General features: G+C 63.7%; 1 protein-coding gene across 1 annotated transcript in view; it reads left to right on the top strand.

Moving 5' to 3' along the window:
- LOC138824831 (plexin-D1) overlaps positions 1 to 26,138 on the top strand; it is a 37,882-nt gene that overhangs the window by 2,590 nt on the left and 9,154 nt on the right. The window contains exons 2-20 of the mRNA XM_070019181.1: positions 10,715 to 10,891; positions 12,814 to 12,945; positions 13,188 to 13,288; positions 13,362 to 13,491; positions 14,084 to 14,261; positions 14,382 to 14,490; positions 14,762 to 14,864; positions 18,615 to 18,719; positions 20,796 to 20,885; positions 20,983 to 21,076; positions 21,676 to 21,830; positions 22,438 to 22,589; positions 23,469 to 23,568; positions 23,655 to 23,794; positions 24,073 to 24,240; positions 24,326 to 24,416; positions 24,578 to 24,841; positions 24,926 to 25,075; positions 25,693 to 25,807. Coding sequence (XP_069875282.1) covers positions 10,715 to 10,891; positions 12,814 to 12,945; positions 13,188 to 13,288; positions 13,362 to 13,491; positions 14,084 to 14,261; positions 14,382 to 14,490; positions 14,762 to 14,864; positions 18,615 to 18,719; positions 20,796 to 20,885; positions 20,983 to 21,076; positions 21,676 to 21,830; positions 22,438 to 22,589; positions 23,469 to 23,568; positions 23,655 to 23,794; positions 24,073 to 24,240; positions 24,326 to 24,416; positions 24,578 to 24,841; positions 24,926 to 25,075; positions 25,693 to 25,807 — 2,554 coding nt within the window. The remainder of the gene's footprint in view (positions 1 to 10,714; positions 10,892 to 12,813; positions 12,946 to 13,187; positions 13,289 to 13,361; positions 13,492 to 14,083; positions 14,262 to 14,381; positions 14,491 to 14,761; positions 14,865 to 18,614; positions 18,720 to 20,795; positions 20,886 to 20,982; positions 21,077 to 21,675; positions 21,831 to 22,437; positions 22,590 to 23,468; positions 23,569 to 23,654; positions 23,795 to 24,072; positions 24,241 to 24,325; positions 24,417 to 24,577; positions 24,842 to 24,925; positions 25,076 to 25,692; positions 25,808 to 26,138) is intronic.

Below are 26,138 nucleotides of genomic sequence, written 5' to 3'. Positions count from 1 at the left end.
AGAAAGGCCAAGAGGCCTTGTGGGGCCGGGGCTGAGTGTGCCGCCCTCCCTCCAGGCCTCTCTGGGCAGCGGCTGGCCGTGCTGGCCCCTTGCTGAGTTGGTTTGTGGGGTTCCGGCTGCTCTCCACTCCCCCTCTGACAAGGACTGCCCTGGTTCCCACGGCCTACCCCCCACGGGGCAGTGACTCACCCTGGGGGGGGTTGTCCAGGAGGGGCCTGGCCTCTTCAGAGATAACTGCCCCAGGGGCAGGGTGACCTGGGACAGGGACGCCTGGCTGAGGCCCTTGCAGGTGGCCTCAGGGGCAGGCAGCGTGAGCACAGGCCAGCACTGCCCTGGGTACGCCTGGGGGGAGCAGAGGGCGCGTCTGGTGCTTTGATAGTGCACGCGAGTTGTGAGCGCTCTGTCACTTGTCCTTGGTGGGCACCAGAGCCTCTCTGAGCCTCTTTGATCCTCTGCGAAGGGAGGCCGGTGGGAGCGGCCCTGGGGAGGGGGTGAGGGAACTGGTGTGTGTGGGATCGGATGAGCCTGTCGCCGGGGAGCGTGGTTGGCCTGGCTCTGGGCTTGGTACTGGACGGTGGCAGTGCCCTCACTTGGCTTGTTCTGCAGCAGTGTGGCCCCGCCCTGTCCCCCCTGCAACCCCCCCCCATGCCCCTGTGCCTCAGGTTCCTGTGACTCTGGCTGGTACAGTGACCGGAAGCCCAGCCCGTGGCCCGCAGGGTCATGAGAGGTGGTGCGAAGGGGCCTGGGAAGCTGCGGAGGAGCAGGAGGAACTGGGGAAGTTGAGGACCAGGAGGCAGCATCCCGTGCAGAGGGGCCACCGGGCAGAGGCCTGCAGAGAGAGGCTGGAGGACCCACGGGGGGTCAGCATGCTGGGGGAGTGGAGTCAGCACAGCCTCCCAGCAGTGGGGAGGCGTGGAGGAGTCTGTGGGAGCACCGTGATCCGTCCAGCGTGGGCAGCAAGGAGACCTGGGAACGGGAGGGGGCAGCACACCTGTGCCAGCGGCTGGGGCGGCTGGAGATCCTTTTAGAAAGCACGTGGGAGGGAGGCTGGGGAGGAGGAGGGACGGCGGTGGCAGAGCCCCTCTTCCTTCTCCTCGTTCTCTTCGTTCACAAAGATCTCTTGCTTTGTGCTCAGCCAGACGGGGGCTGCAGCCGTGGAGACGGCCCGTGGCGGGCTGGTCTGAGCTGGGGTGGAGGTCTGGAGGGACACGGGGGCCACCGAGACCCAGAGGACAGGATGGGGGGAGAGGAGAGAGGCTGGCGCCTCTAGGGGACCGGGTGGGCGTGTCTGGGAGTTCCTGTGTGGCACCGTGGCCTGGTGGGATGGATGTGGAGCAGGACCCGTCTCTCCGTGTGGTCCTGTGGGTGGGGTGTGGCCGCCAGGCCCCTGGAAACCGCACCTGCTGCTCCTGCCTCTGCCCCGCGGGGGTCTCTGGAGCTGCCCCCGCCGCGGAGCCTCCCGTGGGCTGGCCCTCGAGGGTCCGGCTTCGCACCCTGGCAGGCAGGAAATGATTGCGTGCTGCTGTGCTGCCGGGGTGGGGGTACCGCCCAGAGCATTCAGAGGCAGAGGTGCTGGGAGGACCCTAACTTGGCCCCTGGTTATGATAGCACACTTGGCTGGGGCTTGCTGGGATATTTTGGAAGAGAAATCAAGGCAAGAAATTTGCCTTGTGCCCAGACGGGAATAGAGCAGGTTCAAGGCCAGCCTGGGCTACACAGACTCTGTCTCAGAGAAGGAAAGCAGTTACCCTCCCCTCCGCCCCCCTTCATGGGGCTTGGATCTCTTCCCTCAGATCACAGCCTGTTCGACAGGAGAGCATGCCAATGGGGAAACCGAGGCTGAGGGTCCACCCAGCAAAGTGGGGTCAGCCGAGACTGAGAGCCTCTCCTCCCCGACCCAGCCTTTGAGTGACCATCACCTTCATGTTTAAATCACAAGGCACACGACAGGCGGGTGCCGGGCTGCGCGCTCAAGGTGTCTTTTTATAGTAAAGGTAGAAGAAGCCGGAGGCAGCTTCAGGCTGGCACGCGGTGGGTGGGTGCACGTGCCAGGAAGGTATTTTCTGCATCGGCTGAGGGTGGAGGAGAGCGTTGCCAAGCTGGGCTTTCTGCGCAGCAGGGGCTGGGAGCGAGCGCCCAGAGCCAAGGCGCCGGCAGGGACCCTCGGCAAGATCTAGGGAGGGGGGCCGGCAGAGAGGCAGACAGAGCTCCCGGGCACGTGGGGTGAGGGCGTCAGCGCCCATCCTGACCCCACTGTGTGACTCAACGCCAGTCATTTGCCCTCTCTGAGCCCCTTGCTTCCTCATGTTAGACAAGAGCCAGCGCCTTCTCCAAGGACGTGGGTAGATACAAATCTCACAGGGTCCAGGAAATGGCAGGTGCGGGCAGTAGAGAGAGAGGAGCCATCTGAGAATGGTGCTAGGTGTGCCGAACAGATGAGTGCCCAGAGGGGGCGTCAGGCGCTGGAGGAGAGATCAAAGCTGACTGTGAAGGGAGCAGGGGTGGGGCGAAGTGGAGGGGTGTGGTAAGGAGAGGATAATGTCTGAGAGGGAGAGAGGGAGAGCACGCATTGTGTGTGTGTGTGTGTGTGTGTGTGTGTGTGTGTGTGTGTGTGTGTGTGTGTGTGTGTGTGCATGTGCACTCACTTGCTGGGGACAGAACCCAAGCCTTCAATATGTGCTGGCCACGTGCTCCGCCCTGACTCTGAGAGCACCCCCCTCTACACCAGCACACGCCCCTCACCATCTGTCAGGCAGACATTGCTATCACCCCAGTTTAAAGATGGCTCACACCCGTAATCCTAGCTACTCGGGAGGCTGAGATGTGAGGACTGCGGTTCAGAGCCCGTCAGGGCAGGAAAGTCTGTGTGTCCGGTTAAAGACCAAAACACCAGAAAGGGAATTGCAGCCCAAGGGGTAGAGCACCAGTCTTGGGTGAAAAAGCTAAAGGACAGTACACACACTGAGAGAAAACCAGGCTCAGAGAGAGGGGACTCCCCCTGGCCGCACAGCTGGGCACTGGGCTTATAGGACGGCACACTGGTGGCTTGCAGCCTGCTCCTGCTCCTGCTCCTGCCCCTGCTCCATAGTCAGCCCTGGAGCCGCAGGTCCCCTGGGGCTGGGATGCGGTTATTTGGTGTCTTGTCTGTGACGGTATCTCCCTGGGGGCCTGCGGAGGCCCGGTGCTACAGGACGGCAGATCCTCTGCCGCGGCTGCACAGTCCAGCCGCGGGGGCAGCAGGGGCTGTGGCTGCCCGAGGGCTGAGCTCCTCTCTCAGCGGTGTCAAGTCGTACCTGGCTCTGGTGGGTGCTGAGAGGGATAGCAGAGGTGGCATCTGTGGCCACCTGAACGGAAGTTGCTGGGGTTCCCCCCCCCAGTCCCCTCCCTGGGCCTGCCCTGCCCACGTCCTTCCCTCTGCACCAGGGAAGGACGTGTGCAATGAGCCCAGAGCTGGTGTGTCTGGGAAGAGGACCCTGATCCCCAGGGAGATGGCCCCTCCAGGTCTAGGCCTCGTGTCTCGGCCTCTGCTGTCGCAGGTAGCGCGTGCCTGGCTGCTGGCGTTGCGTGAAGGAAGGCTTGTGTCTGTGCCGGCACTGGCCGGGCCACACCGTGGGCAGGGAGTGGAGCCAGGCAGTCACCAAGCCCGCACCTGCCATCTGAACACCAGCCAGCAGGTGTCATTTGGGCTTCTGGGGGTCTCGGGAGGGGGGGAGAAGAGAAGGGGCCTGGCCCTGTGATATGGCAGCCCCCCAAAGAGGTGAGTCACCCCCCCCTCCCTGTCCACTGGGGCCTAGGAACGGTTGGTGACATTGTCCCTGGTGCCACGTTGGACTAAAGTGTCCGGGTGTCCGGGACATGGGGACATTGGAGTGGTACGCTGCCACGCTGGCACAGCGTGGGGAAGAGGCTGAGCCTGGGGGTCCTGCGGGAGGGGGTAAGGGCTTGGACAGCACCTTGGGGGTCCCGTAGTCAGTGGGGGGGAGGTTGCTGCCCGCGTCCCTGTGAATGCCCACAGGTGCTGGAGGGGGCCTGCCTGTGGCTGGACCAGGTCACTGGGTGTGGGGGGGGGTACTTCCAGTGCTGACAACCGCATGGGCGTTGCCATGGAAACCAGCTTGCTGTCCCCCGATGGAGACAGGCCCCCAGAGTCCCTTAAGCCCAGCCTTGTGGAGTTGATCCCAGTTACCTAGAGCATAGCCTTTGACTTTTTGTTTTTTGTTTTTCTCTCTCAACAAAAGCCCCATCAAACAGGCCGTCCAGGCCCCGGCCCCGGCCTGGCCGGCAGAGGCCCGCGCGGCCCTTCTGTCTCCCACCCTAGATGCCCCTGTGCCTGGCCACAGTCCCTGCCCTGGAACCCGATAGATAAATCTCAGCAGAAGAGGAGGCAGCGGGGAGCCGCAGCTGCATTAGAGCCCGCAGGCCCCCTGGGACTGGCTCTGCACTTTCCACTTTGGCTGTGATCAGTAAATATCAGGGGGTGGGGCGTGGCCTTGAGGAAAGGCCACTGCCCTGATTGGGGTTGGCGGCTGTCCATCACCTTCCTGCGAGGCCCCTCCCCCTCCCCTGCTGGCCTCTGTTTGGGGTGGCCTTCTCTAGGAGTAGCTGGGCTTCAGTGGGCCTCAGTTTCTCTAGCTTTCTAGCCGGACCTTCCCTGTACTGAGTTTCCTGGAGCGGTGTGTGGATCTGACCATGGAGGGCCCCCCAGGGGACCTGCCCCCCTCCCCTCCCAGCTTCCTTTCCTTTCTGTGGGGGAGCAGACAACTGCTCACCACTGCCTGGTGCTGCTGCCTCCGCTGTCCCCGCTGTGATGTGTGCTGGGGCCGGGGCAGTGCCGCTGCGTGTCAGCCCCGCGCAGCCTGCTGGAGGGCCCCGCCAGCCGCGCACTCCTGGAGGTGGGCAGGGGGCGCAGGGCAGCCTCACAGCGCAGAGAGCTCGAGGCTTGGCGCAGCGGGGCCCTCGGTTTGCTCATCTGTAGGATGGCAGGGCGGGCCGTGGGCAGCCGAGAGACGCTGGTCCCGGCCTCGGGCGGCAGCAGGGACCTGGCCTGCTGCTCCCTGGGGAAGGGCTTGTGCCCTGTGGGGCTGGCTGCTCCCCTGGGTGTCCAGCTGTCTCTGTCAACTCAGGACCCTGGGACTGAGACCCCCTCCCCTTCCTCCAGGGGGACCTCCCTGAAGTTCTGGAATGATCTACAGAGGTGCTGTGTTCTTTTCCCTTTTTCTGTTTATCTGGCAGGTCTAGGCAGTTTGGGGCCAGGTAGGGAACGGCTGTGCTGTGTGTTTGAGGGGGCCGCTGGCCCTCTGTGCGGTGCCGGCCCTCTGCAGAAGTGTCTTGTCATCCTTGGAGGGGACGGGCAGCTCCCATGTTGACTGGGACCCATTTCCTCCCTCCGCTGGGGGTGCTCGCCAGAGCCAAGTCCATGCCTCCTTCGCAGGGTCGGCACATAGCCGACGCCTGGCTTGTCCCATGCCTCAGTTTACCCTCAGGCTGGGGCTCAGAGCCGGGGTGTGGAGGTTGGCTGCATGTGACCACCTTGGACACGTTGCCCTGGGCCCTAAAGGGGTGGAGCGAGGCGGGCAAAGTGGACAGTTGCTGCCCGGAGGGCGGGCCCTGCCAGGGCAACACCGTCCCGCGGGTCCAGAGTCCTTTCTCCTAGACTGGCTTTGCCGGAATCACCCCGTTGGATCCATCTGACCACTTGTGTGTCCAGCCCAGCTCCACCTGGTCCCTGTCTTTTCCCTACGTCTCCCTACATGAAGGAGACAAGGCCCCATGTGCCGGGGACTCAGGCCATGGGGGCCAGGGTCACCCTGAGCCAGGCCTTGGGGGCCCGGAGCCAGGCCCAGGTTTATGGGAGCAGCAAGGTCGGCTTTCAGGATTTGTGTTTCCCTGGTTTTTGTCTTATAGCTTTGCGGTGTAGCACAGGGTGGCCTTGAACTCCCAGGCGTGCTCCACACACACAGCTTTTTTTATTATTATGAAAGTAATTGCTTTATTTCGAGATAATTTTCGATTTGCAGGAAAATTGCAAAGACAGTACAGACAGTTCCTGCTCCCCTCCCCCGCCCCATCGCCAGCCTCTTACATCACCGCGGCCCATTGGTCCAAACAGGCCCGCACTGGAGCATTACTTCCCATTCACTCTACCGGGGCCTCCAGGGTCCCCCGTTGCCTTTCGTGCCAAGCTCCTGGTGTCAAGGAGCCACCAAAAATGAAATGCACGCCAGCTCCGCTTGGCGGCTCTGCCCAGAGCCCCTGGGCACCGGCTTGGTACAGAACCGTGGCTTTTGCACGCTGCCTGCTGCCCATGAGTGCCACCTGCAGAAGCGCTGGGACCTGGGGCAGGGGGGTCTACAGGCAGGATGTGAGGCCCGGGTGCCCGCACTTTCCCCTCCAGCTGGCTTCCGGGGGGTGGGGGCGGGAGGGAACCAGTGCAATCCCAGTTGGTAGTAAAAGTGGTCGAGTGGGCAGAGCTGAGCCGACCCCCAGCAGGCGGCCAGCGTGATGGAGAGAGGCCAGCCTGCCCTCAGCAGGGAGCTGGGATCGGTGAACACTGGTTGGCCGATTTTAGAGAGAGGTAAACTCAGGCTCATTGGGGAACCAAACCTAGCTGCCGGTTGCTGTCCAGGTCTGAGAGCCTGCCTCTCCTTTGATCCTACACACAGTAGGCAACCTGTCAACCTACACCTCCCCTTAATACCGGGCACAGTTAGATTACTGTCACTCTGCTCAGGAAGGAAGCTGGAAAATACAGTCATTCACATTTTAGTCAAAATTTAATAAGCGTTTTCCCCAGAGCACATTTTCTCCCTGGAGAAACTCACGTACCTTACACCGGGATCAATGTGGAAGTGGTGGCCAGCCCGGCGAGTGAGGGGGGAGGGAGGGGTTAGTTTGGGTTTGGGTGGGTTTGTTTTGGCCACATCTGGGAAGCTGACTACAAGCTTGCCTCAGGGCACACCTGGAGCAGCCGTGGGGAGGTGGAGAGGGGCTGGGGTGACAAGGAAGTGCTTGCGGCTCAGTGGTCTGGGGGAGGGGGTGGGCTCTGGCTGCTGTGGGAATGTTTGCAGAGGTGCAGGGAGTGTTTGGGGAATGTGGATCTGGAGGGGCTAGAGCTGGGCAGGGGGAGGGAGGCCGGGCTTCAGGCTCCGGTTGGCAGGTCCTGTCAGAAGGTCTAGAGCGCCAGACCCGAGACGGGTACCAGGCTGTGATGAGGGGGGGACCAGCGCACCCTTGGGGACCAGAGGGGCTGGGCTGTGGGGGGGGGAGACTGGGCCTGCTGTCCCATGCGGTATGGAAGGAGGTGGCTGGGAAAGGACTGAGTGCGACCCCATGGGAGAGCAAGTGTCCTGGGCACCTGGGATGGCTGCCGTCCCCAGGCCTGGGCCGTGTCCCCTTCCTGGGCCAACAGTTCCTACTGGGAGCCGGGGGGGGGGGGGGGGGAGGAGGGGGGAGGGGGTCATTTCCCAATTGCCTGGGCCTGGGGTCTAGTCACCCAGCTTCCGTCCAGTCAGGCTTTACAGCCCCCAGCACAGCCGACAGCTCTCTCCCTTAATTTATTATTATTTTTTTTTAGATTTTATTTTTAGGATAAGGAAAAAAAAAGTTGGGGGAAAGGCTTTTTAGAAAATTCCTTCGGCACAGATTTAATGGCTGTGAATGTCAGGGCTGCAGCTAGAATAGCAGCGAGAGCATTCCCGGCCCCTCCCCCGCTGCTCTGGCCGCAAATCCCCCCCCCCCCCCCAGCCGCGCGGCCTGGCTGGTCCCAGGACCCCCACCCTGGCTACACTGGGCCTCCGGAGGAGGTTCAGAGCAGGAAACCCCCAAATGCCATCCAGGGCCCCCAGATCTCTCCTCCCAGAGCCCATCCCCTCCACAGTTTGCAGTTTTAATTTAAAAACAACTTATTATTTAGTGACGCAAGTAATCCATATTCAGTGGAGCGAAGTTATATAACTTGCAGGAAACGCGTTCCTTGCCGTGGGTAGCCGAGCCCCACCCTCTCTCTGCCTGCGGGCTGGCCTTGCCTCGTCGCCCCTTCTACTGGCCCAGCGCCCACCTCCGGCCTGCCGCTGCTGGCTTCCAGCAAAGGAGAAGGAGCCGGTCCTGGGGTCCCCCCTCCCCGACATCGGGGTCCCCCCATCATCTGTGGCTTCTCTTTCCACCGTTTCATTTGCCCTTGGTCAGCTAAGGTCCCCAAATATTAAATGGGAGATTCTAGAAACAATTCAGAGGTTGTAAGTTGCTTGCTGTTAGGATGAAACCTCATGTTGTCCCTCCTCCCGTGGGTTGTGTCCAGCGTTTCCATGCAGTATGTGCTGCCCACCCAGTCCTGGTCATCAGATTCAGTGTCCCTGGGCCACCATGCTGGGTTGGAGTCACTAACATTACCACCGTCATTCACTGAAGAGCAGGCCGGCGTGTGGCGGAGTGGATTCAGCCACACCAGAGAGCCCCAGTGCGGCCGTGAGTGAGATGGCGGCGTTCTTCACTTAACAAGAGTTAACTGAGGATCCCCAATGCCGTGTAAAGAAGAGCAGCTGTGTGGTGTGCGGGTGGCAGGGACTGTGGGGTGCCGGGTTGAACGCAGCCTCTTGCCTGCTCGGGCTGGTGCTCTACCATTTGATCTTTCTGATCTTCCCGTTTTGTTTTTTTGTTATTGTTTTGCTGGTTATTTGGGAGAAGCAGTCTCTGTTCTCTGCCCAGCCTGGCTTCAAACCACAGTCCTCCACAGTAGGCTCCTGGGTAGGACGGTAGACCTGAGCCACCAGTGGTGGACTTTCTAAATTTTGCTTTTGATCTGGGATCCTGTAGCTTCTCCAGGGCTGGCCTGGGATCGGCCTTCCTTCTGCCTCTACCTCCCTGGTGGCTGGGACTACAGGTGTGCCCTACCTGCCCTGCTTGTTTTTTCTTGTGATTAGTTATTGTTCATCTGATTTAGAAAATAAGCTGTCACAGGTGCATCTCTTCAGGTTTGCGGAATGCACCAATGAGAACTAAAACCAGACTCTGCAGAGCCACACTGAACATGGAACTGATGTTCCGTGCTTAGGGACAAAACACAGCCTCTGTAGACAGTTTCCGGGACTCTCAGGGTTAAGCATGTCTCCACAGATGGGGGGAGGGAGGTGCTGGGTAACCATAGGGAAGAGCCAGGGCCAAGGCCCCAAGGTGGACGGGCTTGTGCGGACTGAGGGTCAGAAGAGCGGCTAGGGTGGGAAGAAGACAGGATGGCCAGAGCAGGCCAGCGCGGGCTGAGATTCAGGATTTATTCCACATGTTCTGGAACCTACTGGAAGTTTTTAAGGCATTCATGTGGCAGCTATGTTCAGAAGTGGGAAATATGGGGAACAAACCTGGGTCCGGACTGTGAGGGGCTGGGCGCTGTCTGAACAGGAAGATGGCTGCCTGAAGGCCTGCTTTGGGCACTGAGGTCCAAGTGGAAGTGGGCATGCTTTGCCCCCAACCTTTGTATTTACTGATTGGTTGGTTGGTTGGTTGGTTGGTTGATTTGGTGGCAATGACAGAACTCAGGGCCCGGTGTGTGCTGAGCACAGGCCCTAACCCCTGAGCCGTGCTCGGGCCCCAGAGCTGGTTTATAGTCAGGAGATTAGCAGTCACCGCAGAGCGAGGGTCTCAGGCCCCAGAGGGCGGGCTGTCCACGTGCCATTTTACAGTCAAAACCGAGGCTGGGGGCCGGCAGGGACTGGCCCCAGCCTTCCCCCCGGCCCCCTCTGGGAGGACCAGACACCCTCTGATCTTTGGGCTAGGCCCCCACCCCAGGGACACCCCTGCTCACCCCTTTATGAAGACTATCCGGGCACCTGTGTGTGCTTGGCGCCAGTGGCTCCATGCACAGCATGCCCAGAGGGGAAGTCTGGAGCTCTGTGCGGCCTTAGGGCTTCCCTGAGCGCCTTCTCTGCAGCTCTGAGGGCCCTGTTCAGGCCCCTGGACGGGGGCGAGGCAGCAGCGGCAGGGTCCCCTGCGGTTGCCTGGCCCCCCCTCCGAGGGTCGGTTTGCGTGGGAGGAGAGCCTTGGCCACACTGGGCCCAGGTGACGCTGGGCTGCCCTGGGCTTGCCCACCTGCGATGAGGGCAGGTGTGGGGGTACGCCCCTGTGCCTGGGGAGGATGGAGGGGCTCCAGGAAGCCTGGCTGGGGGGGGGGGGAGGTGAGCCTGGCGGGAGGAGCGGAGCCAGCCAGGGCTGATGGGCGGTGCTCAGGCTGGAGGCAGCTGGTAAGCTGAAGCAGGCACAGCCCGGGTGGCTACCTGCCTCCTCTGCCCTGCCTGCTTACATTTGGCCGATGTGTGTGGGTCTCCCTGCACGACCCAGTCTGGGTTCATACTTCCAGGTTGAGACGATCCTCCTGCATCGACCTCCCAAGCAGCCGGGACCACAGGCACGTGCCCCTGTGCCACCCCGGCCTCTTCGGGGTCAGGCCACCAGTCCCTTGCCAGCTCTCGGCCGCCCTCACGCCATGCCCTCCTCCAGTCCCCACCCTGTGGCCCCGGGACCTGAGCAGAGGCCAGGGCACAGCCTGCGGCGGGGATGGGCCCTACTGGTACTGGAGCCTTAGCTCAGAGCTGGGGATGCCAAGCGGGAACAAGACTCCCCCCTTCCCCCCGCTCAGAGCAGAGGCCTGAGATGCGGCCAGCTGCACAGGCAGGGAGCCGGAGAAAGTTCTGGAGCCTAGGTCTGACCTGCCGTTTCTCTCCAGTTGCTGTCGGAGCAGCTCGACTGCGGTGCCGCCCACCTGCAGCACCCGCTGTCCATCCTGCAGCCCCTGAAGGCCTCGCCCGTGTTCCGGGCGCCGGGGCTCACGGCCGTGGCCGTGGCCAGCATCAACAACTACACGGTGGTCTTCCTGGGCACTGCCAACGGGAGGCTCCTCAAGGTAGGCGCGGCGGGGCGGGAGGGGTCTGCACACGGCTGCCCGGCCGCCTCTGGTCCCGTGCACACCACGCTGATGGTTTCCAGCCTTGCCACGTCTGCTGCTCCACCGTGGCCCGTGGCAGCGGGAGGCCCGTGGCAGCGGGAGGCCCGTGGCAGCGGGAGGCCCGTGGCAGCGGGAGGCCCGCCCAGGCACGGAGACGCAGGGCTCGGCGAGGCCTCTCGCCTGCATCTCCAGGCCCAGCCTGCCACCATGTTTCTGCTCTGCCACTGTCTGGCAAATGCACGTTTTCCTCCTGGGCCTCAGTTTCCCCATCTGTTAAGGGCTATAAGCTGTGACTGAGGGTCCTCAATCCCATCTCCGACCCACCTCTGCTGGCCACCACCCCAGTTTCTGTGCCCTGTGTGTCCTGGAGCTCGAGAGGAAGGTTGAACCCCGTTTCCCACTCCAAGGCAGGACTGCTAACCACTCGCGGTGGGCAGCGCTGGCCGCTCGGCCATCTCTACCCGTGCACCAGGCCCTCGGCCTAATTGACTCAGAGCCGCTAATCTGATCTTCTCAGCTGCCCAGCAGACGCCTGGGCAGGGCAGGCCGGTCCTCAGGGGACGCACGGAGGGGTCTCGGAGCTGGCCCGGGGCCTGTGAGCTCCTCCGTGGTGGAAAGCGGGTGGCCACTGTGTGTCGGGTGCAGAGGGTGGCGGTGCCGTGCCCCGCCGTGTGACCTGGGGACAGTGCCTCTCCTCCACTGCCTGTGGCAGGCCATTATGAGGCACCTGCTGGTCCCAGCTCCTCCCGGGGAGGCCAGGGGGTGTTGCCCTGTTGGTTTCCCACCCCCACGCCTGAGGTGGGGCAGCTCCTGAAGGGGACGCCACGCTGGGGGGACGGCCACTGGCCTCTGCCCGCAGCAGGGTGGGGCGCTTCATTGATTTACCTTGGCGGGGCTGGGGCTGGAACCCAGGGCCTCACACCTGCGAGGCCAGAGCTCAGCCTGGGCCTGTTCCCCGCCTCCCAGCGTGTCTGGTGGGGGTGAGGGAGCGGGGAGTGGATCGTCGGGGCCTCAGATGCCTCCATGAGTTGCTTTCATAAGCCTCAGGGAGCCTCTGAAGACCTCTGAAGGAGGCCGGGGCTCAGGACACTCAGGGCCCGGCCTGTGAGCTCACTAGACCACTGGTCCTACCCTGGTCCCAGCTCAGGGCCTGGCAGGGCCTTGACCAGACAGCGTGTTGGGCCAGATAAAAAGGGACAGAATGTGACAAGACTCAGCCGGGCGCTGTCAGTCCTCAGGGGACACACAGAGGGGTCTCTGCTATTGGAGTGTCCGGGTGCCTGGAGCCTGGGCTCCTTTCCTTCTTGGGCCTTTGGCCCCCAGCCTCGGCCTTGGGCTCTGGGCTCTGGGGTCTGACAGGCCTGGATTTGTTGCATTGGCCCTGAGATGGCTTCGTGTTGTGACACTTGTCCCGTCCCTCCGCCGTGGCCCAGATGCGGCTCCGTGTGGCTCTGCATCCTCTTACCCAGGGGGTTCGCGGTCCGGTGGGGTGGGTGACCATCCTTGCCTCCTCAGCTCGGGAAACCGAGGCTCAGAGAGGAAGCGCACCGCGCGCCGGGTGCTGCGTGCACCTGTGTAGCTTATCCATGCCAAACCCCAATGCAAACTCAAGCCCTTGCTCTTAGCCATGATGCCAAAAAGTCTACCTGAGAAGGTTCTGGAAACTGTACCACAGTCCTATATTCACAGGGAGGAGCTGGAGAAGAGTGGGGGAGAGGGTTTCATGGTGGAGAAAGGACGTGCGGGCGCCTCTGGACTCCTGCTGTGCCTGTGGAAGGCGGGAGCAGGAGGGGTGTCCGAGACCCCCTCCAGGGCCCCAGTCTGCCCCCCTCCCCACCCCCTCCCCGGCAGGCAGCCGGCCTGACCACGGTGCTCTGCAGGTGAACCTGAACGAGACCATGCATGTGGTGAGCAGCCGCGTGCTGACCGTGGCCTACGGGGAACCCGTGCATCACGTCATGCAGTTTGACCCCACAGACCCTGGCTACCTTTACCTCATGACCTCACACCAGGTAAGGGGCTCCAGCCACACAGTGCCCGAGATAAGCTGAGCCTGGCATTTGCACAGTGCCATTTCTCTGCCACTGCCCTACCCCGCCCTTCCCCGCCCTGTGTATGATCACCGGCCAGGCCTCGTCTCTCCCGTGGCTCTCCCAGAGCTCCCAGCCTCGGTTTCCCCAGCTTGTTTAAGCCTTGGCCTCCTGGGCGGGTGGGCAGGCTGGCACCGCTCAGCGGGCCTTTCCTGTGCCTGCAGATGGCCCGGGTGAAGGTCGCAGCGTGCGAGGCGCACGCCACCTGCCGGGACTGCGTGGGCGCTGCCGACGCCTACTGCGGCTGGTGCGCTCTGGAGACGCGGTGAGGACTGGACGGCGGGCGTGGCGGGTGAGGGTGGCCGGGGCCGCAGGGCCTGACCGTGCCGGACCCGCAGGTGCACCCTGCAGCAGGACTGCGCCAACTCCAGCCAGCCACATTTCTGGACCAGTGCCAGTGAAGGCCCCGGCCGCTGCCCCTCCATGACCGTGCTGCCCGCGGAGATCAACGTGCGTCAGGAGTACCCGGTGAGCGCCGTGCACGCCCGCGATCCCCTGGGGGAAAGGGGGGCGGCCAATGGGCACCCCGCAGCTGCGTGTGTCCCTGTGCGCTCCCGCAAGATGTTCTACCACAGGATTCTTCGCTTGCCTTCCCCCTGCGTAGTCTGGGGTGGGTTCCCATTCGTTCATTCACTCATCCGTTCACACGGCAGTGAGACCATCCGTACGTAAACTCTGGGTGTGCATCAGGAGCAAGACAGCACTGACGCGCTCCTAGGGGAGCAAGAAGAAGCCAGGGAGTGTCAGGGTGACGACAGGCGTCGGAGGAAAAGGGAGGAGTTTAGAGAGGGGCTGAGGGGTGGGGAGGGCCAGCGTTCACACTTGGACCAGCTCTGAGGGCCCTTGGAGCAGTAAAGGAGGAAGAGAACCAGGGCAGGCAATGACAGTCCTGGCTGAGGGAACTCGGTGTAAAGGCCCTGAGGCACGGAGAAGATCCCAGCCTTCAGGGCTGAGTTCACTTCCCTCCGGGGACTCCCGGGGTAGGGCAGACTCCTGTTGGTCCTCAGCCCTAGGAGGCTAGCTGTAAGGGTCGGTGCACTGAGAGTGCTCTGCCCCCCAGGGCATGATCCTGCAGATCTCGGGCGGCCTGCCCAGCCTCAGCGGCATGGAGATGGCCTGTGACTATGGAGGGGACATCCGCACGGTGGCCCGGGTTCCGGGCCCCGCCTATGACCACCAGCTGGCCTACTGCAACCTGCTGCCGCAGGCCCACTTCCCGCCCTTCCCTGACGCCCAAGGTGAGTGGGATAGGGTGGGGCGCGGGGGGGGGGCTCAGGAGGAGGAATGCGGGGCTCCTGACGTCACAGCTGGGGCCGTGGGGACCTCCTCGCCCATGTGCCTCCCCTCATCCATTCCAGATCACGTGACTGTGGAGATGGCCTTGAGGGTCAACGGGCGCAGCATCGTCACAGCCAACTTCACCATCTATGACTGCAGCCGCATTGGACATGTGCGGCCCCGGGAAGCGTGAGTGGGGGGGCGGTCCCTTTGCACCCTCTGGGCGCTGCCTTCGGTCTCCCGCACACACCTGGGAGGAAAAGGTGCTGACAGCGGATCGGCCCCTCGGAGCCAGAGACAGGCTCCCACTTTTCTCCCTCGCACGCCTTCCCAACAAACAGCTCTGGGGATGGGCAGGACCCCTTGGCTGGCACTGGCCTTCCGTCCCCCCATTCCCCCATCCCAGGGCAGAGCGAGCTGGGAGGGGGAGGGAGGTTCTGATGGGCCTTTCCTCTTCCAGCTGCACCAGCTGCCTGTCGGCACCATGGCCCTGCTTCTGGTGTGCACAGCAGCACACCTGTGTCTCCAACCAGTCTCGATGCGAGGCCTCACCCAACCCCATGGTAAGCCGCCCCGGGTGCCCTCCTCTGCGTCTGCCTGTTGTCAGATTCTATGCAACGGTGAGAGCTGAGAGGGTGTCTGTTTCTTCCTGACATCCGGCTCCACACAGCAGGTCCCACCCACTGCTTCCCGCTTCCGCCCGCATCTTTGATTGCTCCCCCCAAAGACCCGAGCGTAGCACTGACATTTGGGGTGAACGTGTAGCCCTCTTCTTCCAGCTGTAATTCTGTTGCTGTCCCGTCCGCCACTCCTATTTGTTTTCCTTTTGTACTTCGGTTCCCTAGCTGTGCAGGGCAGCCATCCCCGAGAGCTTTGCTTCATTCTCCCCACCTGGCAGCTACTGGGCTTGGGCCCTGAACCCGGATCCCTCTGGCAAAGACACGGAGCTGGGGGAGTGTCCCCGTGGCCTGTGGTGCTGGGCTGTCCCTGGGTGAGGGGCTGCGCCTGGCCTTCCCCGCCCTGCTGTGCCTTGTACCCGAGGGCTGGATTTCACCCTGACCTGGGGCCGGACAGGGCACTGCCCATCCTGCCACTGAGGGTGTCGGGATGAGATCGCTGCGCAGCGTTCATCTCTGGCGCTGCACATGGCGGGCTGGGCCCGGCCCTGCGGCAGACCGCTGCCTCACACCGAGCGGGCACTGGGTTCCATCTCCAGCACGCACATGAAACAACAAAAGCCATATGTCTCTCCCCAACCTCGGGCAGGGACAGCTGGAGCTCTGTAACGTAGGGGTGGCGCGGTGCTGCCAGGTGGGTGGCGTGCCGGGTGGGGTGCAAGGCCACGAGCTCGGGTAGACCTAGCCGGGCTGGGCCCCCAGAGTCTGTTATGTCAGGGCTGTGGGTCCCCGAGCTCCCGGCTCCAGGCTGGGGAGGGATGCCCCGCCCACTCGCCAGTGGTCCTGCGCCAGGCGCCCCGTCCTGTCCAGACGCTCCTCATGCTGTCTTTGGAGCAGGTGCCAAGCAGCAGGGGTGGAGGAGGAGCCCCGGGGCTCTGGGCCTGACCCCCTCTCACCCCTGGCCTACTTCGAGCAGAGCCGGCAGCGGCCTCGCGCGGCCCAGAGGTGCGCATCAGTGCTGGTGCCGGTGCTGGAGAGGCCCGGGAGGGTTTTGGCCAAACCACAAGGGAGGCGCCAAACCGCAGCCCTGGGCGCGGGTCTGGGGAACTGGGGTCCGGCCGGGACTCTGGCTCTGTTGTTTGGGATCACATCTGGATCGCATGTCCTCTTCCCAGCCCGGGCCTGCACACACAATAGAAAGCCTGGGCGTGGGGGGGCAGGAGGACCCGGCCACTCAGCCGTTCAGCGCCACCGAGGGCCTCTGTGTGCTGGGAAGAGCTCTTAGTACAGCTCTGCCCTCTGGCTCGCAAACCCTGAGCCTCAGCTTTCACTTGTAGCTGAGCCTCTCGGGGCCTATTTTCCCATCTGTAAAATGGGACCTCTCTCAGGGCTAGAGTGCAGAGCCGGTTCCTCCCCTAGGCTTCAGCTCCATACATGGCACATAGAAAGTGCTCAATAAAAGGCTTCCGCTGGGTTCTCTGCCTGTGCTCTTCCCTCCCTTCACGGAGGGGTCAGGGAAGCTGTCTTTCGAGAGGGGCCTTCTGGGTTGGGTTTTGGTAACTACCTAAGAGTTCACCCCCCGGGAGATGCTGCCTTTTGACCGCCCTCAGCCTGCTCTTCCCTGAGTCTGGCGTTCCGAGTCTGGGATTGGGCGCGAGCGGGGCTGTCTTAGAGGATTACTCTAATCTGGCAGGAGACGAGGCAGCTTCCGCCCCGGGCCTGTGTGAAGCTCTGACCCCATACTTGATTTGGCATTTGATTAAGTGCCAGTTAGCTGTGGAGGCGCCAGCTCTTCTGAGCAGACAGCAGCCGAGTTGCTGCTTTCCCAGACCCCTCAGGAGCGGGGAGGCACGGGGGGGGGGGGCCTCCGAGACTGGCCTCCCATTGCCAGTCCATCCTGCCCCAGGGAGGCGACGAGGATGCCGCCACACGTCACACAGGAGCTGGAGTCCGAGGGGCGTGGACGGGGTGGGGAAGGTGGGCTCCCTGTCTTCGTGTTCCAGGGCCACGTGACAGGAAGCCAGGAGAGCAGATAGAGGTGGCCCGAGTCAGAAGCTGGTGTGGGCCAGTCTGTGCCAGTGGTCCGGCGCCAGCAGCCGAGGGCCCAGGAAGGGCGGGTTGGTGGCAGGAGCCCGGGGGGCTGTGGGCTGAGCCGGTCTGGGACAGACCCACCCTTGCTCCAGGGGTCGGGACCCCGGGCCTCACGCTTCCATGTGTGAGCCCCAAGAGCTCAGCCTGGGCTTCCCACCGCTCGCCCCTGCCCCCATTGGGCGTTGCCCTAGATGGAGCTCACCTGCTGTCCCCCCCAACCCCCGCACCTGCTCCTGAACATGCCCAGCTGTGGCTTCTGAGCCAGGGCCCCCGACCTGCCCCAGCTTCCAGCGAGAGAGACCTGTCACCTTTTCCAGCCCCAACGGGACCACGTGTTAATGACCCAGCTGCAGGGTGATGGGGCCTTCAGGAACGGCTGGATCCGGGGCTTCCAGTCATACCTTGGGGCCTGCTGGCCTCACTGGGAGGGTGCCCTGGGCAGGCTGGCATCCACTCTGGGTGCCAAGATGGCTTCGGCGGCGCAGGCCAGCTCCTGGTCCCCCCGCCCCCCCACCGGGCCTGGGAAGCTGGGCGGCCGCCTCTCTGGTCCTGTGTGGGCCTGGGAAGCTGGGCGGCCGCCTCTCTGGTCCGGCGTCTCTGGTCCGGCGTGCAGGGGCCTGGGAAGCTGGGCGGCCGCTTCTCTGGTCTGGGGGGCGGGGGCCTGGTATTGCGTCTCACTGCGCTGCTCTGGGTCCCCTCCACACCTGAGCAGCTGGCCGAGGCCTGGGTGGGCTGAGGTCCCGTGGCCTTGGGGCCGGGGGTGCCCTACGGGCCAGGTCTGGCATGGAGGTGGATGGTAGAGTTAAGATGGCTGTGGCTCACTCCGCAGAGTGGTTGCTCACAGTCCTGGGTTGCAGCAGTGAGATGGGTAGAGAGCTGCCCGCCCCCCCGCCACTGCTGCCCTGCTGTGACCACCTCCCCAGTGCAGGGGAAGCAGAGGACAGAGATGCTGGGCCCTGACGAGGCCCAGGCAGCCGGTCAGAGCCTAACTAGAAACACGGCTGTGGGCCCTGACGTCCCCTGGCGTTCCGCACAAGCAGCATGGAGCACAGCCAGCCTCTGCAGGGGACCGGAGCTGACCGGCCAGCGGCCTTCCCTCAAACAAGCCCATCCTGCGGGAGAGGACCAGTGCCGGTGCCGGTGTGGCACAGTGAGCTGCCGAGCAGGGACGCCGCTTGGTGATGAGAAAGACTCAGCGCGGCCTCCACAGCCCATCCTGGGTGCTGGCCAGCCGGGTGGCGTCAGGTGCATGCAGGCTGGCTGTACCTCCTGGCCTGACCTGGCCCTGATCTCTCTCTCCGGTCATGGACGGAGCAGGGCCCTGGACCGCAGTCCGGCCCTGTGGTGTGATGTGTGTGCAGCCGCTCTGGGGTCTCCAGGCTCAGCAGGGCGATCACTCAGAGCTCTCCACTGGGTGGGGTTCTGTGCTTCAGTTTCTCTATCCATCGAGCAGGGCTACTGAAGCCCACCCTGTGACAGGCATGAAGGTCGGGTGAGGCTGTGTGGACAGAGGGTTGGATTTGGGCACGGCCAGGCTGCCTGAGACCCAAGGACTGTGGAGCACCTCAGAAATGACCCGTGACCCCATCTCCTGCCTCTCTGTAGAGCCCCCAGGACTGCCCCCAGATCCTGCCCAGGTCTCTGGCGCCGGTGCCCACCGGCGGCTCCCGGGACATCCTGGTACCCGTGACCAGTGCTGCCGCCTTCCATGTAAGTAGAGGCCCGGCTGGGGTGGGGGTGGGGCAGCGGGGCCCGCCCGGGCCAGCAGCCGTCCCCAGTGAAGTCCAGCAGCTCTCCCGCTCCCATGCACTCTGCATCCCTCCCCCCTCCACCTTTGGTTCCATTTGGGAAAAGCTCTGCTCGGGCTGCATGGAAGCGGGGTGGGGCAGGGTGGGGAGGGAAGCAGGGGACAGCAGCCAAGGGAGACGGGCCAGCCCCAGGGGACCCCACAGGTCCTCAGGCAGGATGGGCCCCGCCCCTAGCTGGCACCACAGGCCATGGAAACGAGCTCCAGACATTGCTCTGCCCGTCCCATCCTGGCTGGCTGGCCTGAGACACTGGATGTGGCCGCGGGGTGGAGGCCACTGGCTGGTTCGTGTCCCCTGCGTCTGCCCTGGAGGACCATGGAGAAGCCTTTGTCCCCAGTTCCCCGTGTGCAGAGGAAAGCAAGGCCAGCCCTGGAGCTCCTGGCGTCCAGCTGCCTTGTCTATCCTTGGGGAGGAGACACGGCCCTCCAGGTCCCTCCTGGGAGGAAGCAGCGCTGAGCCCTGGAGAGGTGCTAGCCCCAGGGACATGCATCTGTCACTGTCACGGGAACTGAGGCCCGTGATGATGATCACACGCGGGGGCCACGTGCCAGGCATCTGGGATGCATCAGAAAGGTTCTGTGAGGGCCAAGGTGGGGCTGCCTTTCCCCCTCCACCAGAGGCTCCGCCCTGCACAGGCTGGAGACCGAGCAGGGGTGAGTGGGAAGGGCGCTCGGCCTTCCTGCATCCCAGAGCCCTGGGTCTGGAGGTCCCAGCCCTGATCCGGCCCTAGCAGATCCTAACTGCATTAACCGGAGGTCTCTGCTGTCATCAGCCACAGAAATCCCCTCTCCTCTCCTCTGTCACCAGCCTCCTGCCACCCCTGCTTCTAGGACCCCAGGGCGGTGTTCTGAGTCTCCACCCTGGCAGCCCTAGCGCATGCACCCAGCTGCAGCTCAGCCCGGCTGGGACAAAATGGCCCTTGACCTGTCAGCTACCGCTTTACTGCATCTGCTCCTATGCTGGCACCCCAGAAAGAAAGGGGAGGCTGGCGTTGCTTGGTTATCCGAGTGTCCCTTGTACCAGGGACAGACTCCGGAAGAGCCCGAGTCGGTTCCCTCGGTGCTGATGCCGCTCTGGAGAGAGCGGGGCTCGGCCCAGCAACGGACCCTGCCCACTGCTGTCCCAGACACGTGAGCAGGGCCTGCACGCCCACCCCAGCAGGATGGGGCGCCTAGCGTGCAGACCCCTAACGTGCACGCTCTCCAGCCTTCCTGGCAGCCCTGCAGGCTGGGGGAACCCCTTCCTATCGTGCAGGTCCGAGAGTGAGGCTCAGAGAGTGGGGGCGGCGTGCGTGGGGTCACACAGCTAGGAAGTGAAGGGATTTGAACCTCTGACTCTGTGAGGTAGAAGCTGAGCCCTTGGCTGTCCGTGGTGCCTGCAGGCCAGGGCTCAGTGCCCGCCTCTCCCCAATGGGTGAAGAGACAGGGCTGGCGGGGACGAGAGCCCCTCTCTCTCGCTGACACTCTCTCTCTCTCTCTCTCTCTCTCTCTCTCTCTCTCTCTCTCTCTCTCACACACACACACACACACACACACACACACACGCATGCACCTTTGGGAGCAGAGACACCAGGGCTGGAACTCGAGGCTGCACTTAGTTTTGTTGATGGCAGAAGAGATGCCAGCTGCCCAGGAGGCATAGGCTGGAGCAGAGGCCCAGCTTGGAGAGGCCATTGCGGGGAGAGGGAGGACAAGTGTCTGGAGCCTGCAGCCGGGAATGGGCAGTGAAGTCCAGAGGGCCTGTGTCTCTGGGAGCTGAGCCTCTGGGCTGAGCCAGAGGCCCCAGCTGTAGGCTCTGGGTAGGGGGCAGCCTTCAGCATCAGGGCACGAGGCCTGGTATTTGTGCCTCCCTGCCTCCCCCACACTGGGCCCCACGGTCAGCTCAGGAGCTGGCCTGACGAGGTGGGGGGAAGAGGAGGGGAGAGGAGTCAGTGTGGCTCTTCTCAGCCCCCTCTGTCCCTGTGTCCCTGTGTCCTCAGGGTACCGCCCTGGAGTGCAGCTTCGGGCTGGAGGAGAGCTTCGAGGCCGTGTGGGTGAACGAGTCAGTTGTCCGTTGCAACCAAGTCGTGGTGAGTGGTGAGGGCCTGGCCGTGGGTGGGGGGCGGCTGTGTGGGTTCTGATGCTTCCTTACTCCCACCCCGCCCTCACCTTCTCCTCCTTCTGCAGCTGCACACGACACAGAAGAGCCAGGTGTTTGTCCTCAGCCTCCAGCTGAAGGGCCGACCTGCCCAGTTTCTGGACAGCCCTGACCCCATGACAGGTGGGTGTTCCCCTTCTCCCCCTCCCCCGACATGTACATGGCCAGAGGGAAGCGGGCCTGGGTCAGGCACCACGCAGGCCCAAGTGCCCCGATTCCCCCGCACACGCAGCGTCCCTGCAGAGGCCCCGGGAGGTGCCCCCCGTAGCTGCGCGGCGTTGGGCATCGTGCTTGTCCTCTCTGAACCCCTCTGTCCCTTACAAAGGGAGGCTCACCAAGCCTGTCAGCAGTGCCCTGGCAGAGGTGGCATCCCCAAGGGGTGGCTGGCACCATGACCGGGCTCATATATGTTGAGCCAACTCTCCCAAGAGCCTTTCTGAGTATGGGGGGATCTCAAGGCCTCTCTGTGTACCATCACGAAGGCAGTAGGGAGGCCCCAAAACTGTCTCACCCCCGCGCACAGCTCCCCATTGTGAGTGCTCAGACAGGTTTCTTCTCTGAGCCTCTGTGGCCTGGCGCTGGTTGACAGCTCCCAGCACACAGGAGCCCCTAACGAGGCTGTGGGCCCACGGAGGTCAACACAAACCAGGGCCAGGAGAAGGCCCTGGGGACTGCGCAGACCCGCCCGTCCCGCCCCAACCGTACTGCCTGTGTCTCCTCAGTTGAGGTCTACAACTGTGCGGTGGGCAGCCCCGACTGTTCCCAGTGCCTGGGCCGCGAGGACCTGGGCCACCTGTGTGTGTGGAGCGAGGGCTGCCGCCCACGAGGCCCCCTGCAGCCGCCCCCTGGCACCTGCCCGGCCCCCGAGATCCGCCTGGTAAGCCGCAGGGCCTGGCCCTCGCCACCCACACCCCTCGAGACCCAGCCCGAGGCCGTGGACGGGGCGCGGCCGGGGTCCCAGCAGACGCCTGCCTCCTGGGGCTGCCGTGTTGGTGGGGAGAAGACGGCACGGATCAGGAAGGGAGTTGGACGTGCGGGGGGCGCGTGCCAGGAGGAAAGGGGCAGGGCAGGCCCTGGGGAAACCCGGCCGGGTGTCATGGGTCCTTGTGGTCAGGCAAGTGAGGGCTGAGGCCTCCACTAAGTCACTGGCCCCTGCTTTGAGTTTTCAACTCAGAGAAGGATTCTGATTGGCTTAGCTTAGGTCAGAGGCCCAACCCTCCCCCAATCAGCTTCTACCTGGGATTCAGGATCCTGCGGTTAGACTTGGCCATTGGGATCTGACTTCTGTGTCTCCCAAGAAACTCCCTGGGAGGTACCCCAGCCCCAGGGGGCGTCCCTAGGCACACACATGTGTCCTTATGGGCAGCTGCGCCCACCCCCATCTGAGCAGAGAATCGGGTGGCCAGCCCCCTACCCATGTGTGTGACCATGCAGCCCGCCCCCACCGCCCCTCCCAACCCTGCTTGCCCCTTTGGTCCTTGCAGATTGAGCCACTGAGTGGCCCCTTGGATGGTGGGACCCTGCTGACCATCCGCGGCAGGAACTTGGGCCGGCGCCTTAGCGACGTGGCTCACGGCGTGTGGATTGGCAGTGTGGCATGTGAGCCGCTGGCTGACAGATACACGGTGTCAGAGGAGTGAGTGACAGCCGGCGCCCGTCCCGCCTGCCCAGCTGTCCTCCCCCTCCCCGCTCCTTCCAGTGCCCTGTTGCCTTACACACACACACACACACACACACACACACACACACACACACACACACACACACACACACACACACACACACACACACACACACACACACACACCTGCATCCTGCCCGGCCCAGGCCCTTCCACTCTGTGCCCCTCCTCCAGGAAGCCCCTGTGCTCCTCAACCCAACTCTGTAGCTGAGCTTTGCTTTGGCAACACTTATTTGCCACTCAGAATGTTTTGGGTTGGGGGGGGGTTGTTGTTGTTGGTCATGGGGCTCGAACTGGGCCTGGGCGCTGTCCCTTGGCTCTTCGGCTCAAGGCACGCGCTCTACCATTTGAGCCACAGCGCCACTCCTGGTTTCTTGGTGGTTCATTGGAGATAAGAGTCTCACAGACGTTCCTGCCTGGGGTTGGCTTTGAACCGCGATCCTTAGACCTCAGCCTCCTGAGTAGCTAGGATGACAGGCGTGAGCCACTGGAGCCTGGCTCTGAGAATGTTTTTAGGGGGTACCCTGGTGGGGTGTGGGAGATTCTGCAGGGTGAGCTGGACTTGCATGGCGGGAGGTCAGAGCCTCAGGCAGCTGAGCTCCTCAGGATCCAGCCCCTGACCTAGAGCTGTTGGACTGTGGAAACACGTGGGCTGGGTGCTGCCCGAGTTTAGCCATCCTGGGACGGCCCCTGGGAGCTCAGGGAGCTGTTGCCCGCTGAGAATTGCTTGCTGGTCCACACGGGCAGAGCCAGCGCGTGTCTCCCAGCTACAAGCCGGGGCGGTGTGGGGCGGTGGCGCCCCACGCTGACTGCGCTGCTGCCCGCCCGCCTCAGGATCGTGTGCCGCACGGGGCCGGCCCTGGGTGCCTTCTCGTCGGTGGTGAGCGTGAATGCCTCCAAGGAGGGCCACTCGAGACAGCGCTTCTCCTACGTGGTAAGAGCCTTGTCCACCTGCTCCCCTCCTCTGCCCCTCTCACCTTCCGGCTGGCTGAGGTCTGGCTGCCTGTTCTCCTCCCACAGCTGCCCACCGTCCACTCCGTGGAGCCCTTCATGGGCCCCCAGGCTGGGGGCACGAGGATCACCATCCAAGGGAGCCATCTGCACGTGGGCTCCGAGCTGCAGGTCCTGGTGAACGACACGGACCCCTGCGTGGAGCTCGTGTAAGCCCCAGGCCCCCACCCCGAGTTGGGGAACCGCCAGCGTCAGCCGGCCTGAGGTCCTCCCTGGTCTCAGCCCTCTGGCCTGCACAGCGCCGGCGAGGACGGAGCAGTGCTGCGCAGCCGCACGGCCGGTCTCCGCAAGTGGGTGCTGTCGTGTCCACACTCGGGTCCTCCTGCTGCTCCTGAGCCAGCCGGGCGCTGCCGGGCTTCCGTGGGAGCGGGAGAGCGTGGCGGCGGGGCGGGCGGAGGGGCTGTGCTGACGCACGCGCTGCCCGCAGGCGCACAGAGAGCAGCATCACCTGCACGGTGCCCGGAGGCGCCGCGCCTGTGCCCGTGCCCGTGTGCGTGCGCATGGAGCGCAGGGGCTGCCTGCTCGGCAACCTCACCTTCCAGTACATGCAGAACCCCGTGATCATCTCCATCAGCCCCCGCCGCAGCCCCGTCAGGTGAGCCGCCCCCCCCCACCCCGCCCCCAGGCTTGGCCTTGCTCCCCGGGGCCGCAGCGGGCTGACGGTCCTGCTGTCCCTGCAGCGGCGGCAGGACCATCACCGTAGCCGGCGAGCGTTTCCACATGGTACAGAACGTGTCCATGGCTGTCCACCACATCGGCCGCGAGCCCACGGTGAGGGCCACGGGGCCCAGGTGGGGTGGGGTCTGGGGCAGCAGGTGCCCTGAATGACCGAACCGCCTCCTGCTGCACCTTGCCTATCTCTGCCCCTCCTTCTCATCCCACCCTTCCCCCATTTCTCCATGTCCATCGGTCTGTCCTACATCCTGTACCAGCTGTGCAAGGTGCTCAACGCCACTGTGATCACCTGCCCATCGCCGGGGGCCCTGAGCAACGCCTCGGCGCCCGTGGACTTCTTCATCAACGGGCAGGCCTACGTGGACGAGGCGGCCCTGGCAGAGGAGCTGCTGGACCCGGCCCGGGGGCGGCGGGGCGGCCACTTCCGGCTGGACTACCTCCCCAACCCCCAGTTCTCCACCGCCAAGCGGGAGCGGTGGATCAAGCACCACCCGGGGGAGCCTCTCACCCTCGTCATCCACGTGAGCGCGGGGGCTCCTGCTGGGGGGCCGAGGGCGGGCCAGGCCCCACGCCGGCCCTGGTGACGCTCTCCCCCACGCCTGCAGAAGGAGCAGGACAGTCTGGGGCTCGAGAGCCACGAGTACCTGGTCAAGATCGGCCAGGCGGCCTGCGACATCCAGATCGTCTCGGACAGGGTGATCCACTGCTCCGTCAATGAGTCCCTGGGTGCGGCCGAGGGCCAGCTGCCCATCACGGTGAGTGCACTGCGGCAGCCCTCGTCCAGCCGCGTGCGCCTCACTCAACACCTTCCCCTTCAGTAGCTTGGGTCGGCAGAGCCTCACATCCCCATTTGACAGACAGGGAAACTGAGTCCCTCGGAACTGAGTTACCGTTCAGGGTCTGTGACTGGAGCCCTCTGGACCCCCATGAGGGTCTGGGCTTCCTCAGCCATGGAAGCTGCTGCTGTGGCTCTTAATGAGCCGATGAGGCCCCGGCCACGGTGCCTTGCCTGCCCCTTCCCCCCACCCCAACCCCCCAAAAACGGGAGCTTCCTTCCTCCTCTGCATGTGCACCATCCTCAGCTCTGACTGCCACCCTCGCTCGGCCCTAGCCCTAGGGCAGCGCTGTGGGTCCTCCAGGACTGCAGCCGGGCCCTGTGGGCTGCCCTCCACCCGCCTCCCCCCAGCCAGTGCATCTTCACAGCCTGTGTCTGGGCTAGGCCCGGGCATGACGGTAGACAGGCATCACCTCGCTATGCGCTCAGGGTCCTCAGGAGGAAGCCCAGAGGGGTCAGGTGATGTGCCCAAGGTCCCACAGCCAGCGAGAAGAGCGTCCTTCCAGAAAGTCACAGCCCTTTCCTGCCTCTGCCCAGATCCAGGTGGGAAACTTCAACCAGACCATCGCCACGCTGCAGCTGGGAGGCAGCGAGACGGCCATCATCGTCTCCATCGTCGTCTGCAGCATCCTGCTGCTGCTCTCTGTCGTGGGTAAGTTGCCCGCCGCACCACAGGGCCGGAGACGTGGAAGTTGCGAAGGGGCTGGGCCCAGGCCGAGGATCCCCAATGCCAGGCCAGGGACGGGGATCTTATTCTCCAGTTCACTCCGGAAACGAGCCTAGGTGTTCAAATATGGCTACAAAAGTATCATACTAGACATGGCAGAGAAAGCAAGCCTGTGCTCGGCTGGGGGTGATGTAGGAAGGTGTGCTTGCTTTGGAAACAGTTTGGCTGTTCTTCACAATGCTAATTATAGAGTTGCCATATGGCCCAGAAATTCCACTCCTGAGAATCTGCCCGAGAAAGGAAAACATGCATCCAC

The sequence above is a fragment of the Dipodomys merriami genome, unplaced genomic scaffold (assembly GCF_024711535.1).
Source record: "Dipodomys merriami isolate MVZ:Mamm:240054 unplaced genomic scaffold, mDipMer1.0.p SCAF_13, whole genome shotgun sequence".
NCBI lineage: Eukaryota > Metazoa > Chordata > Mammalia > Rodentia > Heteromyidae > Dipodomys > Dipodomys merriami.
The sequence above is the reverse complement of the archived record's forward strand: the minus strand, read 5'-3'. Positions and strand labels throughout refer to the sequence as shown.